At 39.5% G+C, this 16,877-nt stretch overlaps 1 protein-coding gene across 4 annotated transcripts in view; it reads right to left on the reverse strand.

Annotated features, from left to right (window-relative positions):
• Positions 1–16,877, reverse strand: part of LOC134337269 (protein unc-13 homolog A) — a 298,564-nt gene that overhangs the window by 142,982 nt on the left and 138,705 nt on the right. For all 4 annotated transcript variants that reach the window (XM_063032135.1, XM_063032134.1, XM_063032133.1 and 1 more), the window contains 2 exons: positions 7,039–7,110; positions 4,041–4,260 (listed from right to left, as the gene is read on the reverse strand). In XM_063032135.1, coding sequence (XP_062888205.1) covers positions 4,041–4,260; positions 7,039–7,110 — 292 coding nt within the window. The remainder of the gene's footprint in view (positions 1–4,040; positions 4,261–7,038; positions 7,111–16,877) is intronic.

Consider the following 16,877-nt stretch of genomic DNA (forward strand, 5'->3'; position numbering starts at 1 on the left):
GCCTTGCACTTAGTAGGCTCAAAGGTGACATTTCAGCCCAGACTTTCATCTTGTCAAGATCCGTATTCAGGCCTGCTGCCACTGTGTTACTCTCTCCTGCTCCAATTGGTGCAAATAGTGTGGAGTCGTCAGCGTACAAGTATAGCTCGTTACTGCATGCATCAACCAAGTCATCAATAAAGATGGAAAACAGAAGTGGCCCAAGTATTGAACCCTGTGGTACAGATGCATTGATGGTTGAAGAATCAGAAGCCTGACCAGAGGTAACAACTTTGATGGTCCGTCCATGAAGGTAGCTCTGCAGCCATCTAAGCAGCTTTCCAGATATTCCTTTGGATCTCAGCTTAACACAGAGTCAACTATGCCAGACCTTGTCAAATGCTCCTTTGATATCCAGGGCTATGACACACACTTCTCCATTTTTGTCTAAGAAGGTGGCCCACATTTGAGATAAGGTGGTGAGGAGATCAGCTGTACTGTGATCAGATCTAAATCCATACTGCCTACTTGAAATTAAGTTGTTACGGAGTAGGTAGTTCTGAACTTGTTTGTGGACTGCTGCTTCCATTACCTTGCTGATGACACTGAGTAAGGATATGGGGCGGTAATCTGTAGGATCAACTCTGGAATCCCGCTTGTATACTGGTGTTACTGATGCTATTTTCCATTGTTCTGGGAATTCACCACTTGAGAAGCATAGCTGGAAGAGGCAGCACAGAGGACTTGCAAGTTCTGCACTGCATTCCTTTAAGACCCTAGTTGGAATCTGGTCAGGGCCAGATGATTTAACAGGCTGAAGCTGTTGCATAATTCTCCTGATATCTTCAGGTTTGAAGATGATTTTGTTCAGCGAGGTGGTAGTAAGCTGCTTGACATCTGGTGGCTGGTCATTAGCATTTGTGAGCTGACATTTATCTGCAAAAGCCCAACAGAAACCATTGGCCTGATCCTTTGCTGTTGTATGTGCTCAATGACAGGGATACCAGAGTGGCCTGTTCTTCCAGAGAGGGAGTTCACAACATTCCACCACTTCTTGCTGCTAAGGTTACCACTGGTTAAGTCATTTTTGAGTTTGATGTTATGGTTTCTTCCGGCCTGTCTCTCTGCTCGATTGTATGACTGTCTAGCCTGTGCAAACTTCTCCTTATTAGCAGGGGTGTTGCACTTCTTTAGATGGCGGTAGAGACGACGTTTCTTCTTTGCTGCTTGTCTGCACTTGTCATCAAACCATACTTTATCGCTAGTCTTCTTAATAAGAATTTTGCTGGGACTGTGAATGTCCATGGCCTCACATATAACTTCTGTAAGCTTGCTGTAAGCCTTCTCAGGGTCCTTGTCTTTGAGAATCCTGGGAGGGGAGAGAGATGGTGGTATGACGACAGCGCGCACTGCCACTTCGGTGATGAATATTTGTTATCTGTCAAGTAGGGGACCGTGCACAATCCTAATTTGATGGAGACAGACATGAGAGCACAGCGGAACATCTGGAAAACTTCTGAAATGGCTGCTTTGCTACCGCTGCTGCTGTGTGGTAACCAGAATCTCTGGAGCTGAAGGCCTCAAAATCCTCAGCTTTCCGTGTTTCAGCGGCCAGGGAGAGGTCGAAGGCGCTCGGGAGGCTGTATCGGAGAGGCTGCTCGGAAGCTCGGGGTTTTCGGACGGATGGACTCAGGGTCGGCTGCTTCCAAGGTATCGACAAGTTGACGGTGCCTGGAGGTTTATGGCAGGGAGTTTCTCCCTTTTGCTGCCTGCTATCGGGGACTCGGGAGTTGATCGACTCGGGACTTTGAGACTTTTTTTTTACTGTGCCTATGGTCTGTTCTTTATCAAATTACAGTATTGCTTTGCACTGCTGTAACTATATGTTATAATTATGTGGTTTTGTCAGTGTTAGTCTTTGGTCTGTACTGTTTTCTGTGATATCACTCTGGAGAAACATTGTATCATTTCTTAATGCATGTATGCATTTCTAAATGACAATAAAAGAGGACTGAGTGTTCTTATAATCTAAAAATCAGTCAATTAATGAAAGATGACCCATACATATCCCAAAAGTTGGCTTTGTCGTAACACCAAACTTTCCTCTTGTATGGCCGGTCACGGTAAACTGGAACATCCAGCTTCACCAGCACGGGGTTCTGGTCTGAAGAACCCACTTGAGCCACAGTTGTTGCCTTAGCAGGTAGGTCCGTTATAACAAGATCAAGGATATACTCCCCCCTTGTTGGGTCTGACACAATCTGCTGCAGACCAAGACTATCAGCTAGTTGCAGTGTGCACCGGCCAGCACTGTCAGTTGTTCTGCTGCCCAGCCAGTCTTGGTGATGGATGTTGAAGTCCCCTATAAGCATCACAGACTGTGCACTGAACTCTGTCAACTTGGGAAAGGTGTTACTGTCCAGGTTTTCGAGGATGTCATTGTTGGCACTTGGAGGTCAGTAGACAGCACCAATTAGTAGTTTCTGTGATTAAACAGCCACGGTGAACCACGAGTTCAAGGTCTTTCGGATCTCTCCTAGGGTTATGGTGTATCACAATACCCTCCAAACAGTAAACAACAATGTCAACTCCTGATGTTCCCACCTGATCTCTGCGGCAACACATTGAGTAACCAGGGATGGTAATGCAGTCCGTTCCACTTGGGACTGATGAGTCGAGGAATGTTTCAACAGCAATAATGATGGAAGGTTTCTCTTCAGTGCACAGGTTGGCAAGTTCACCTATATTTGATCGGAGTCCATGTATGTTTACCTCCATGATTCTCAGTTCCTTATCACGTAGTTGATGGGTAGGCATGGGTTGTTTCCGTTTAGATCCATCCATTCAAGGCTTAGATTTATAACTCATAGCAAGTACATAGAACAGGTACAAGGGTCGCTAGCCCCTGTACCTTAGAAACACACCTGAGCAGTGCGGCGGAGGTATGTTCTATGCACGACCTGATCTGAAAGCATCATGTTGACTCATAACAGATTGTGTTCACGGTGGAACAGCTTAGTCAGGGATGGGGTGATCCAGCACAGATAGACAAATTATACCTCCACTATCCTAATAGTGTTAGGTAATCCCCCCCCCCCGAACAGTAATATATCTGTTGTTGAGGGGGATGGCCACAGAGTGACTCTGCTCTGGCTTATTAACCGCTTTCCCATTTCTGACTGTCACCCAGGTTCCTGTGTCCTGAACTTGGGTGTAGCTACCTCTCTAATGTCCTCTCTATTTGTGGAAGACCTAATCCTATCCTTACTTTCCAGAAATTGCTGCAAATTTTCTCCAAATGCAATTATGCCTTCCAACCTCTTACAAACAATAGATCCTTGACCAGCATCTGTGTTTTTGCATACCTTAAGTAATGTACTTTGTAATAGTGTTTGGTTTTTCTATTTATGATCTAATCTTTGAAAACACTGTGCTGCCCAATTAAACCCATGTGCCCAATTAACCTACTACCCTGTATGCCTTTGGAATGTAGAAGGAAATCAGTGCATCGAGGAAACCCACGTAGTTATGGGGAGAACATACAAACTCCTCACAGACAGTGGTAAAATTGAATCCACTTTGCTGGTGCTGTAATACTGTTACATTGACCACTACTGAATTTATGTAAATTGTTCATTCTAAATATACTAAATATTACATCAAAACATACAAATTGAATCCTTACTCAACTTTAAAAATTCAAATAGAGCTGCATGATAGAACAACTGATAGTTTTCTATCTACCAAAAGCTATTTGAGTCGCAGTGATCATTTCAATATAAACATAAGGTACTCTCAATGTGCTCAACAATACTGTGAGGAAACTGCATTTCTGCCTCAAAAAAAGAAACAGCTGCCTCATCAAACCTGAAACATGAATATATTCAATTCAGCCTTGAACTACTCTCAAGTTGTACTACAAAACTATCAAGACTGAACATACTATTTATGAGTATTTTCAAAATCAAAGAACATTCATCAGTATGAAAATTGCTCTATGAATAAGTTATTATTCTTATTAAGCAGCTCAAAATGAGGGGAAATCCACCCAAATGACTTACGCTGTAAACAATCGGCATTCAGAAGATCCTGACACTTTTCGTGACATTTGACCCCGCATTCAGTGCAACGCATTCCCTGGCGAGCAATCCCCCACAACAAGCCTTCACATTCGTAACAATAGGTGGGAGTGGTTGCTGTCCACACTTCAAAATTGTGTGGCGTTGTGCAAGAGATTGGGTAGATTAAGGCTTGCAAGGTCTTCTTGTAAACATGGTTTTTCTAACAAACAAAAATCTTACATTAGTAAAAATGGAGACATAAGAAACTGCAGATGCTAGAATGTGGAACAACAAACAATCTGCTGGAGGGCCTTGTACCTAAAAAAGGATGTGCTGGTAATGGACAGGGTCCAGAGGAGATTCATAAGAACGATCTGGGAATGAAAGGATTAACGTCATGATGGCTCTGGACCTGTACTTGCTGGAGTGTAGAATTGGGGGGGGGGGAATTTCATTAAAACCTAATGAATATTGAAAGGCACAGAGAGAAGACATAAAGAGAATGTTTCTAATAATGGAGGAGTTTAAGACCAGCGAGCACAGCCTCAGAATAGAAGGACATGCCTTTAGAACAGAGATGAGGAGGATTTTCTTCAGCCAGAGGGTGGTGAATCTGTGGAATCTGTTGCTAAAGATGGCTGTGGAGGCTAAGTCATTGGGTATATTTAAAGTGGAGGTTGATAGGCACTTGATTGGTAGGGAAGTCAAAGATTGTGAGAAGGAGACAGGAGAATGGGGTTGAGGGGAAAAATAAATCAGCCATTATTGGAGCAAAGTTGATAGACCAAATGGCCAAATCTGCTCCTATATCTTGTGGAACACCCATTGCTGCTTAACCCACAGTTCCTTCAGTGGATTCATTGTTTGCCTTACATTAATATTTTTTTTACAGCATGGGAGATCACAGCAAGTGATGCTTCAGTTCTACATTAAAATATGTTCATCTCTTCTGGTTGTACTTTAGCTAGACCTTGCATTAGATTAACTCAGAATTTTAACCATGGCAGTGAGTGTTCTTATGCCAGCTCTGAGAAATTAACTTCGAAGGATTTTCAAATGAATACATCTATTCTTTTGCTATAATGATATTAAACTGATTAATGTTATGCATGGTGGGATAATCCACTGCATTATCTGGCTACCCTTGCTTTTTATGGAAAATCTATTTCATTTCCAGTATCAAAGCTTGAAAACAATAGCCATATTATACTGCAGTAAAGTTCTGTTCAACAATTTAGAATGCTATAACACAATAAACCTCCAATAATCCTGCACCATCAGGATTTCAGACTTAAAAATTTTTAGTACTTTTAATACACTTTTTTATGTTAAAGATAGTATACTAATCATTCTAATGAAACTGATATTTTTAAAGGGAGTACTATACCAGAAAAGGTACCCCAGTGAGCCAGGCACTGAACCATCAGAATTTCTGAACAATGGAACACTGGAGCATGGAGATTTCATTGCAATTCATCAAAAATGAATGCAAAATAAAATTAAGTTTTATAAAGTTTTTGTAAAACATCAGATTTCTAAGTAAAGAAACTCATATACACTAATTTATGAATAACACCTTGCTAAATAGCTATTAAATGAACTAAGATAATCAAAACACATTACAGTGAATTCTGGTTAATTGGGCCATCAATTAAATGGGGCAGCTGCTTATCTGAACAAATACAAAACAGGAAATTAGCTGGGATTCCCTGTGTTTATTTGAGACACTATGTTGCTTAATTGGGACAGGAGACTGTTGCCAGACAGCTTCTAACTAGTGTCAGTTGTATGTGCTTGTATGGCCGTTAGTCACAACATCATGTTTCAAGCAATCAATTTCTAAATAGTGTCAGTTGCTTGTGTTTGTGTTCAAAAGGCAGCGATTTTTGTCACTGAGATTTGGCAAGAAATAAGCAGCAAGATAATTCAGAACTGTTTTCCTCACTGTGTTTTCAAGCATTCAGACTTGAAAATGCCAGAAATGAGCAGCAATGAAAATTAAATGATTTCACTCCTTCAACAAGTTAGAAACTATGAAGAATTTGAAGGCATCGATCATCTTCAATGTTACATGAAAATGAAGATTTGGAAGATGCAATTGTCAACAGCATTGTATGAAGGCAGACATACGGTCTTCACGGGTGATGGCTTTTCACTCTTGGAACTCGCCAAGTGGCCCTATGGACAACCTGAATCCTCGCTGATGTCACCAACCAAAGTGACGCAGGAAATTGGGCGATTGGAACTTCAAGACAGGGACTGCAGCTGTCGGAGGCCTCTGCACTCCAGCAATTTATCTCTCTCTCTCTCACACACACACAATGGTGAGAGTCTGCTGGTTTTCAAGTTGAGGGAACACAAATAAGCACTGTAACACTGAAACGGCAAGCTGTTAGACTCCCTACTCGCAGTGGCAGGAATAGTATCTCGCGTGAGTGTCAGCGAGAGAGTGAGAGCAAGAGCCTTTTGAGATGTTGAAGTGTTGGGATGGGCAGTAGTTTTTGATGGACTCTAGATCATAATCTCTGGGAGCATGTTATTGCTTGCTGGTTGGTGGTTGGTTGTGGGGGGTCGCTGATACCTTTGTTGGAGCAAGTATCAAGTTGATGCTTTTGCTGCTGCTTGTGCATGGGAGGGGGATTTTGGGGTTCTAACATTTTCTGTGATTTATTCTTTGGGGTTTTTTTTCTCTCTGTTTCATGGAGGTCTGTGAAGAGTAAGGATTTCAGGTTGTATACTGTGTACATTCTCTGATATTAAATTGAACCATTGAACAGTCAAGTCTAAAGAAAGCAAAGGCATTGCTGAGGTAACACTTCAACACACAATGTAGTCTTGAGTTCTGTCATGTTCTTAATCATTTATTTGGTATAAAACAATATCTTTCCTTAGCAGAACAACTGATTCATGACCGTTTTACCTGTTGAAGGAAAGCGTTATTGATTATTCAAAGAACACAATAAATTTGGCACAAAAATGATGTAGAGACTCATCTTACCAGTTCTTCATCATTAAGAGTACGAGTTGCCAATGCAGAAGTGATGCCAGCTTTTCTTGACTGCACCAATGACTATATAAACAAGAGAATAAATTACTTGCACTTCAGAATACACAGCAACTAACACACTTTCAATAGCTAGCATTACATAGGAAAGCTTTATAGGGAAACTAATCACCATCTCCTCTCTATCCACAAAAAGGAAGCAACATTGCTTATGTAGCCAGCAAAAATGAATCACTTATCAAATAAAAAATTCTACAGGAAGTATCTTAATTATGTATAAAACAAACTTGCTCAATGGATATTTTCTGATTAAAATAGTACAAATGGTATTGAGTGATAAGATTATCCAGAGATGAAATTTCTCTACAATCAGCTGAAGAAAACCAGGAAGCAGAAGCTTGATACTACCAGCATTTTATTGGTTATACATTTAGGATATGAATATATTTATGTTAACTCATTAAAAAACATTGGGAAGATATCAAAGGCAGTCAAACCCAAGGTAACTAGTTATACTGACTGCCTTATGATGCTTTCAGTATCTGCACACACTGTTATTTTTGAAAACAAGCAACCGAAGCAGTTCCATTTGCCCTAGAAGCCTCCAAATTAAGCACCTTTGTAATTAATTGTATTCCAGGAAGAATGTCATGGAAGAAAAATGTTGATGAAACAATGGAGCATGCAAGAATTGAGTAGATGCAAGTTCCAGCAGGGCATGTCAAAAAATACTCATATTGGTGTTACAAAGATGAGTTTCAACATTTGCTGGTATTTAATCCACATTTAAACAATATCATTAAAACAACTTCACTGGCACTTGCTCGGTCATTGAGAAAGCAATGTTGCTGTCCTTATAATCTAAATAATTGTACACAAAATGGCAAGAGAGGATGTAATTAGAAGTGGAAGTGCGTGAACCTTGAACCAAGATAATCCAATTAACAGAGATACAATTTGGTATGGGTCTTCATAGGCAATATGTAATCTCTTTCTAGTTAGGCAATGCGTCATTAGCACTAATAACTCACTAATAAAAATAAAGTCCATCAGATTCTGGACTAGCTTCACAAGAAGTCCTTTCTTACTCCATTCTTAAGATAACATTTCCAGCATTTTGTTACAACAGGATTTGGATCATATATTTTCTTCAGAATTTACATTTCTGATATCAGCGTTCTGAATGACAAATTTGCAGATGACACCAAGATTGGGATGTAGTGGACTGCTAGTAAGGTTATCATAGCTTGCAGTGAGGACCTTGACCAGCTGAGAAAACGGACAGTGGAATTTAATGCAGACAAGTGCAAGGTATTGCACTTTAGTAGGACCAACCAGGGTAGGTCTTACACTATGAATAATAGGGCATTGAGGAGTGTGCTAGAACAAAAGGATTTGGGAATCCAGGTCCATAATTTCGTTGAAGGTGGTGTCACAGGTAGAAAGGGTTGTAAAGAAAGCTTTTGGCACATTGGCCTTCATAAATCAAAAGTTTCGAGTACAGGATATGGGACGTTATGTTGAAGTTGTATAAGATTTGGTGAGGGCTAATATGGAGTATTGTGTGCAGTTTTGGGCACCTACGTACAGGAAAAATGTAAGTAAGATTGAAAGGGTACAGCGAACATTTACAAGGATGTTGCTGGGTCTGGAGGATCTGAGTTATAAAGAAAGATTGAATAGGTTAGGACTTTATTCTTTAGAATATAGAAGATTGAAAGGATAGATTGATAGAGGTACACAAAATTATGAGGAGTATAGAAAGGGCAAGTGAAAGCAGGCTTTTTCCACTGAGGTTGAGTGGTACTACAACCAGAGGCCATTGGTTAAGGGTGAAAGGTGAAATTTTAAGGGGAATATTAAAGGAAATGTCTTCACTGAGCAGGTCGTGAGAGTGTCAAAAGAGCTACCAGCACAAGTGGTGCATGTGAGCTCAATTTCAACGTTTAAAAGAAGTTTGGACAGGTACATGGAGGGCTATGGTCCCAATGCAGGTCAATGGGAGTAGGGATTTTATATGTTTCAGCACGGACTAGAGGGGCTGAAGGGCTTACATCTGTGCTATACTTTTCTATGACTCTGTGATGTGTAGCATTAGAAACGTTATTTAGGGTCTAAGATACCTTACCACTGTAAATTCCAAGCACTGTTACTAAACAATCAATATTGCCTATGGGGATTCATGTCACACTTATATGTTCTGGTTTAGTTCAATTTAGTGTGGTTCATTGGCTGTTCATCACCACCAGATCTCATCAGACCTAGAAAAGACCACATATAAAGCACTTACCATAGCCTGCACAAAGTGAATGCAATGATGAAATAAATTACAAAACATTAATACACGGATTCAAAACACATCAAAGGTTTCACACTGTACACAAACCACAAGGTCAGTTATCATGGACATCATTGGCAAGTTAGAAATACTTTTTTTGTGTTCACATATCAAAACCTAGGCCATTTATTTATAGTCCACATGCTTTTATTTCTATTGACAATTACAGAATTGAAAAAATTAAGAGTTTCTCTAATTATCTTCTAATTCATTGTAGAGTAGTTCTTTGTTATATTATAGGTGAATCTTCTGTTCAATGCTATACTGTACGTTTAATTAATTTGAGGTACTTTACTTAAAAGATAAAACCTTCTTTACTACCAAGGGAGATTTATTAGGTCCTTAACATGTCTCTGTTTGGTATACAGTAGATTCCAGTTAATTGGGCCCTTGGTTAATCGGGGCAGTCACTAATTTGGGATAACTCTTAAAGAACAAAAACTAACATGTAGCAGTTAGCATAATGCTTTATGATGTTAGTGACCCAGGCCCAATTTCAACAGTCTGTAAGGAGTTTGTATGTTCTCCCCATAACCATGCGAGTGTCCTCCAGGTGCTGACGTCCTCCCACACTCCAAAGATGTATAGGTCAGTGGGTGTAATTGGGCAACACAGGCTCATTAGGCTGCAGGGCCTGTTATCATGCTGTATCTCTCAATAAAAATAGCACCTCTAGATAAAAATAATTTTTTAAAAAAGCAAAATAAAACAAAACATTAAATATGAGACCAGAAACCTACAAAAAAGTGTAACTACATTGGGGAATGAGAAACATTGTTAGACATGGGTGGAGTAACCAGTAATGTCTTCTGTGGTTGCAGCAGGGAGTTAAGCAGTGTTCCTGTCTACTGGTACCAAGTTAAGATAGTCATCTATGGCCTTTTAAGAATGTTACAACTTTTAAGAATCAGTTTGCTTATAGGTTCATGACATAATGCAGTGAAATCCCCCTGCTGAATCCCTGCAGAAATGTCAATGTTAGAGCTAAAAGTGCAATGCAGTAGAAGCAAAATGTTGTTCTCCAATTATAAAATTCAGTTCCATTAACTTCAAAGTAGCAAGTTAAGAAGCAGGCCACTACCACATTGCATATTTAGTCATAGCAACTATGAATGTACATCTATTGCTTATTAGTTTTCTATTTCTCCCCCCCCCATTTGCCAGGTGAAAATTACATCATAATCCTTTGTTCAATATTACAGCTTTGTTTGCAATCTAACCTATTGGACTCATGCTTGTTTTCTTCAAATTTAACCTCAGCCAAATAGTTTTCAAAATCTGAACTGCTGGTCCAAACAAGGAAATAATAACAATTTTCGTTGTCAGCCCTACTCATCCAAATACACTGATGTCAAATAGATAAAAACTGATATTTTTTGCAAGTAGCATTTGCATTTTAAGCTTAGTGCTTTAATTATCTGCTATTTATCTGAGGAGGTATGAATGCCCATGAGAATGACACATCCACAACCATCACAATTTTATGCATCTACATTTAATTAACTCAGCCAGACACTATGCATGAGTGATCTAGAAAAGCATATGGAAAAAGCTACAGTAAGAATCTGAGTGTAAAAGGATGGCTCATGGAGTTAGATACAAGTGATGAACAGTCTTCAAACAGAAAGAGGAGCTAGGCATTTAGTATCATTATAAGAGGATACTATCGCTGTGAATTACTTGAGTAGTATTTGAGTGACGGTGTTCATCCAAACTAATTAACATACTATAGAAGCAACAGTTCATCACTGTGGTGCGCTGAAGTCAACTATGATAACACTAATTTTACCACTTATTTAAAAGTGGTGTCTCACTATATGTACTAATAAACAATCAAGTTGCATGTTTTACTGCAAAATATTTTAACACATTAACATATTGAGGACATTGAGCTGATATGCATAAAGTCCACACTTAAATTTTATACTACAGCAGTGGCTCTTAAGTTGAATCCTATGGAAAGGGCTTAATTGTAGCAAAACAGTAAATACCTGTCATCATTTAACTTCTGCTAAACATATATTGACTTATTCAGTAGCCCATTAGCTTCTAAGCGTCAAGTTCTACAGGGAGTGTTTAGAATAACTACTGTCAAATTAAGTCCAATTTTCAAACAAATCTCCTGTGGAAACAACTTGACTGGTCCTTGATCACTAATGGATGTTTCCTTTAATACATCTACTGTATGCCTTATCAACATGAGCCAACCTTATGATCAGTTTATAGTGCTGCACACAACTAGTACCTTCCAAAAAGAGCTTTTGTTCAAATTTTCCATGAGACATAATCACAAACATTCGATATGTTAAAATATTTATATTTTGAATGGGTAGTGCAACTCTGCCAAATGAAATTAGTTTCTCATTGCAACAAGATACAACTTTTAAAGCCAAAATTTAAGATCACTTGACATACAAAAGATGTTATACATCCAAATAATTCGTCTCAACAGTTCACTGCGTTATTGATTTTTTTCTCAATCTCTCACCTCAATTCCCTGTTCTACATGTGCCAGTTCCTACCCTACGGTCAGAAAAGAGATATCCTGAACTTCTCCCTCTGGACGGCTAACTTGGATTATAAAAACATATACATACCCTGTAGTATAACATTTTCTGTAGATTGGAGAACCACAAATACATTATCACAGAGTTTTGAAAACACAGTAAACTAATACCATACGTGAAAACTTTGCTTTACCTCCTTGGATTTTTTTAAAGTAATATTTTAATGAAATAAGTATTTCAAAAATATTTGTTAATTACACTGACTTCAAATATAATCATGTTATTTTAAAAAAGAGATCCACAAATGTAAATCTTTAGAAATGTTAAATCAAATAAATTTTGAATTGAATACTGAAATAGACCATATAGAATGAGTACATTTAGTTGGTCACTTTTTTACCTTGCTCAGTTAGATATACTGAATTTTAGTGCTGTGATTTGACAGATCAAGGAACAAAACATTACTGCTTATTATGCAGTGTGTTAGCACAATTGAAATAAGGTACATATGGCAATACTCAAAAAACAAAAAAGTCTAACAAATTTAAGTACAAATTTAAATATTAAATAGAATAATTTAAATGGCAACCCTAACCACACACTTGATATTTTTATTTAAAATAACGGTAGATAGTAGAGAATAGATATTATGCTTGAAAAGGTTGTAGTAATTACCTCAGTCTTACCATCACCTTGTGTTATGGAGTAAAGGTTTTGCAATTATCCTTTCAATATTTTTCTCCTTAATCATATCACTCCTATTGAGGTATAGGCCACTGACAGCAGCTTGCCAGAGTCCTTTATTCTGGGCCGTTACTTCAAGTTGTCCCTGTGCAGCTAGCCCAACTTCGACAACCCTCTCCCAGGGATGAGGCCTTTGGAGCTCCTTTTCCATTTGTGCAGCGCAGAGTTTCTAGCCCTACGCCCAACCCTCCTCCTTTCGCAGCTGGGCTTGGGACCGTACATAGCAGAGTTATCCTCTCCATACTGGGGACAGGGAAATGTGTCTTTTGGCAATCACCATACAACTGGGCAGGTGTGCAGGCCAGGCATGGATTAGAATGTGATCTGGTTCATTCTCTGGAAAAACCATTCTGCCGAGCTTCTCCTGATTTTGGTTCTTTAACCTATGGATCTATGCTCACTATATTCAGGATAGAAACTGGAAAATGTTTCACAAGGAAGGCCCTTACATAAGAAATATATATCAGGAACAGTTAATACCCCTCAACCACCAGGCCCTTAAACCAGAGGGGGTAACTCCATCGCCCTCACCACCAACCTGCTAATAAGCTCTCTCCGGGACTTGTAGCCAAGATTCTTAATTCACTTCACTCAAACACAGTCAACAAGTGCAAGCCTCATACCACTCTCTCACAACTTGCACACCCTGCTAGGTACTCTTTGCGGACAGCCACATTATTAGGAGACTGTTAGTGGCTCAGAGTAACAGCATTCACAATCACACCACCACTGCTCTCGCTGTTACCCAACAATCAGCCAAAACAGTGCAGCTGGCAGCCAGGTCTCAAGGTTATCCTTCAAAGCCTTTTCCACTAAGCATCAAAAGTCTTCATTCAAACACAGAAGCATTAGGACAAACAAAGCACGAAGCGATTGAGCTTGAAATGAGCCTGTCAGTTTAATTAGTTGATGCCTCGATGCAAAATTTTGATTTATAAGTGTCACTTGATTACATTATGTGCCACTCAAAAATACTGGAGGAACTCAGCAAGTCAAGCAGCATCTGTAGAGAGGAATACTAGTCAACATTTCAGGATGAGACCCTCCATCAGGAAGGGTAAAGAAAGGGGAAGAAGCCAGAAAAAGGAGGTGGGGGAGGGAGGGCAAGGAGTACAAGCAGGAAGGTGATAGGTGGAAAAGGTAGATGGCTGAAGAAGAAAGAATCTGATAGGAGAGGAGAGTGGAATAAGGGAGAAAGGGAAGGGAGAAAGGGAAGGAAGACGGGCACCAGAGGAGATGACAGGCAGGTAAAGAGAAGAGGTAAGAGGGGAGACAGAATGGGGAATGGAAAAGGAGAGACGAAGGGGGAGAGATAACAAGAAGCTGGAGAAATCGATGTTCATGCTGTCAGGTTGGAGGCTACCCAAACAAAATATGAGGTGTGGTTTGAGAGTTACCTCATTGTGGCAGTAGAGGAGGCCATGGACCGACATGTTGGAATGGGAATGGGGAGTGGAATTAAAATAGTTGGCCACCAGGAAATCCTCCCTGTTGTGCATGGAGCAAAGATTTCTCCAATTTATGGTAATTTCTCCCTACTCCTCTGGCAGAATCTTTAATGTTTTACAATGCATGTCAACCTTTATTCTGACCTTGTGTTAGTTGGCAGCAGAGGAAAAGAAAGAGTAGTGAATTGGTATCACAATTGAAGGAGCTGTTCGTGGATAACTTAGCCAGAAAGGGGTTAAGGTTGACTTCCTTATTCTTCTGGCTCTATGGTTGTTTGTGTTTACTGCTGTTCACTCATAATGGCTCAATTTCTTACCAATTAAATCAATTAGAGTGACCCCCCCCCACCTTGCTCATTGCTGCTGAAGGAAGGTGCCAGGGAATTGGACCTTGGGCAAGGTTTGAGCAGTGCAGTTTGTGGTTTGGACTCATTTTGGGGGGGTCTGCAGTTCATGTTGCATGTGTTTTTGGTTGCTATTTTGCTCAATTTTTGATCAGGGTAGATTGGCTCTGCATCTTGCAGTCAATGACTGACTGTTTCAAGAACTCTATGGTTTGATGTTTAATATTGTGTGTTATTCATACATTTTGTGCAGTGTGCACAATTTGTTTGTTTTTTTTGTGCATTGGGTGCTTGATATCTTCTTGGAACAGGTTCCATGGCGTTTCTTTTTTCCATGGCTATCACGGTTGCACTTCGATAATAGATGTACTTTGAATCTTTGAATGACAAGGATGAGCTGAATCACATGCCACCATATGCCCCCACTCTATTAGGTGATGTCCTCCAGAGTGGCACAGGCAGCAGAAGTACTTTTTTGACACAAGGGTAGTCTGGCTTTAGTGGAAGCATGCTGTTCACAGGCTGTTGAATTTACAGTGGAGTCATAAACCACTTCATTAATGGAATACTCTTGCTGACTAGCAATCATGCTTTGGCTTGTTACTGCTTTCACAGTGAGATTGCACTGGAGACTGTTAAAGGCATTGTGACTACTGCCAAGATACTAAGCACTGATCATGCACATACAGTCTGGTCATGCACAATCTTTTTTCCCCCTGAATGTTGTGGGAGTGGAACCGTTTTCATTTACTGTATTTCTCAGGCTTCACACATGGCATTCTCAGTGACCCATGTGAAGTGAACAATTCTTTTTACAGCAGAAAATCTGCAAAGCTGCATGTTCACTCCACTGCAACACACAAAATACTGGTGGAAATGAGCAGGTCAGGCAGAGAGAAATAAAGAGTTGAAGTTTGTTGTCTTATTGTTTACCTGTACTGCACTTCGTTTTGCATGCCATCCACAGTTCACTTCATTACATCAATGCATTGATATCGTACAAGGGAAAACAAAGTTTTTCACTGTACCTCAATAAACATTGACAATAATAAACCAACTTACACATTTATCCTTTCCTCTTCATCAGTGCTTAGCATCTTGGCAGTAGTTGCAATGCCTGTACTGCGATCCACGTGAGAGCCTCACACACATTTTCTCCAGGCACGTAGTATTATCAAAGAATTTTTGTTGATATGGTCAAATCAAGGAACAACTGGTTCATGGAATTAAATTATTTACTATCTGTAACATAACTCACAAAGACATGGATAATATGAATGAATTTGAAAACTAAACCCTATTAGAACTGTAGTAACTTCCATTGGAACTTCATTAATGGCTAATGTGATTCCTTTAAGCAACAGAGGCCAAGGGTACCTTCTGTTGCTGAATGCTTGTTCAGCTCTACGAGAGCAAGAGAAACTGGCATACCGTGCCTCAAATAACTGAACTGGCACCAAATCCACCTCTCACTGCTTGAAATACTGATCTGAATAAACTCCATACCACCAGTGGGTAATGGCCATATATGCTCTCTCCCTTAGAGCAATATGACAGAGACCACAAAAGGGAAAGTGAGTATTAAAATAATTTCAGCACATATGTGTGCCTGAAAAAAATGTAAATTAAGCCAAAGTTTGCATCTTAAAACTCTCAAAACTTTTAATGTTTATAGATGGATGTAAGTGTTAGTTTCCAGTGTATTAACCCATCAAAAATTGCTTCCCAAAATCCTTTCTATTACTATGACTGACTAACAAACTTGACCTCATACAAATTATTTTTGGAAAGCTAATCCACTTACCACCTTTGTACCAGATGATGATTTTCTAACTAGCTAGAAAATGGTAATGGGTGTGTTGCTGTTACTCTAAAGTAGCTGAATCTGTATCGTAAAGGACCAGGTATACCACAATACAAATCCACAATATCGAAATAATGGAATAATTTTCCATCTAATGACAATAAATGGTCAAGAAATCCAGTTCCAACAGAAAACTCTGCATTAAGTTTAACACCTTTAATTATACCAGAACAACTTGAGGGCATTTTGGGTGTAATATTAAACTGAACCCAGGGAATGGGAAGCAGGATTAAGCCATTTGACTCTTCACATCTGCTCTGTTATTCAATATCATAGATTATTTTATATCCTAGGACTGTTTTGCTGCAGTAACCCCACATATCTTCATATCAAAAACTATTCATCTCTGTCTCAAACAAGCCCATCAACTAAGCCTTCATTGCCCACCCTGGAGGAGAACGGCAACAGTTCACTAACCTCTCCGTGGTTACTCTACCTGCCCTGAATGGCTGACTGACTTTTCCTTTGAGAATTCTGACCCCTGGTTCTAGAATTAAGCAAACATTAATTCCACATCTACCCTATCTAGCCCCAGTAACCTGAATCAGTAACTTGCACGTGTGAGATATTTTTATATTTATTGTATCT

Source organism: Mobula hypostoma, chromosome 24 (genome assembly GCF_963921235.1).
Source record: "Mobula hypostoma chromosome 24, sMobHyp1.1, whole genome shotgun sequence".
In the NCBI taxonomy this organism is placed as follows: domain Eukaryota; kingdom Metazoa; phylum Chordata; class Chondrichthyes; order Myliobatiformes; family Myliobatidae; genus Mobula; species Mobula hypostoma.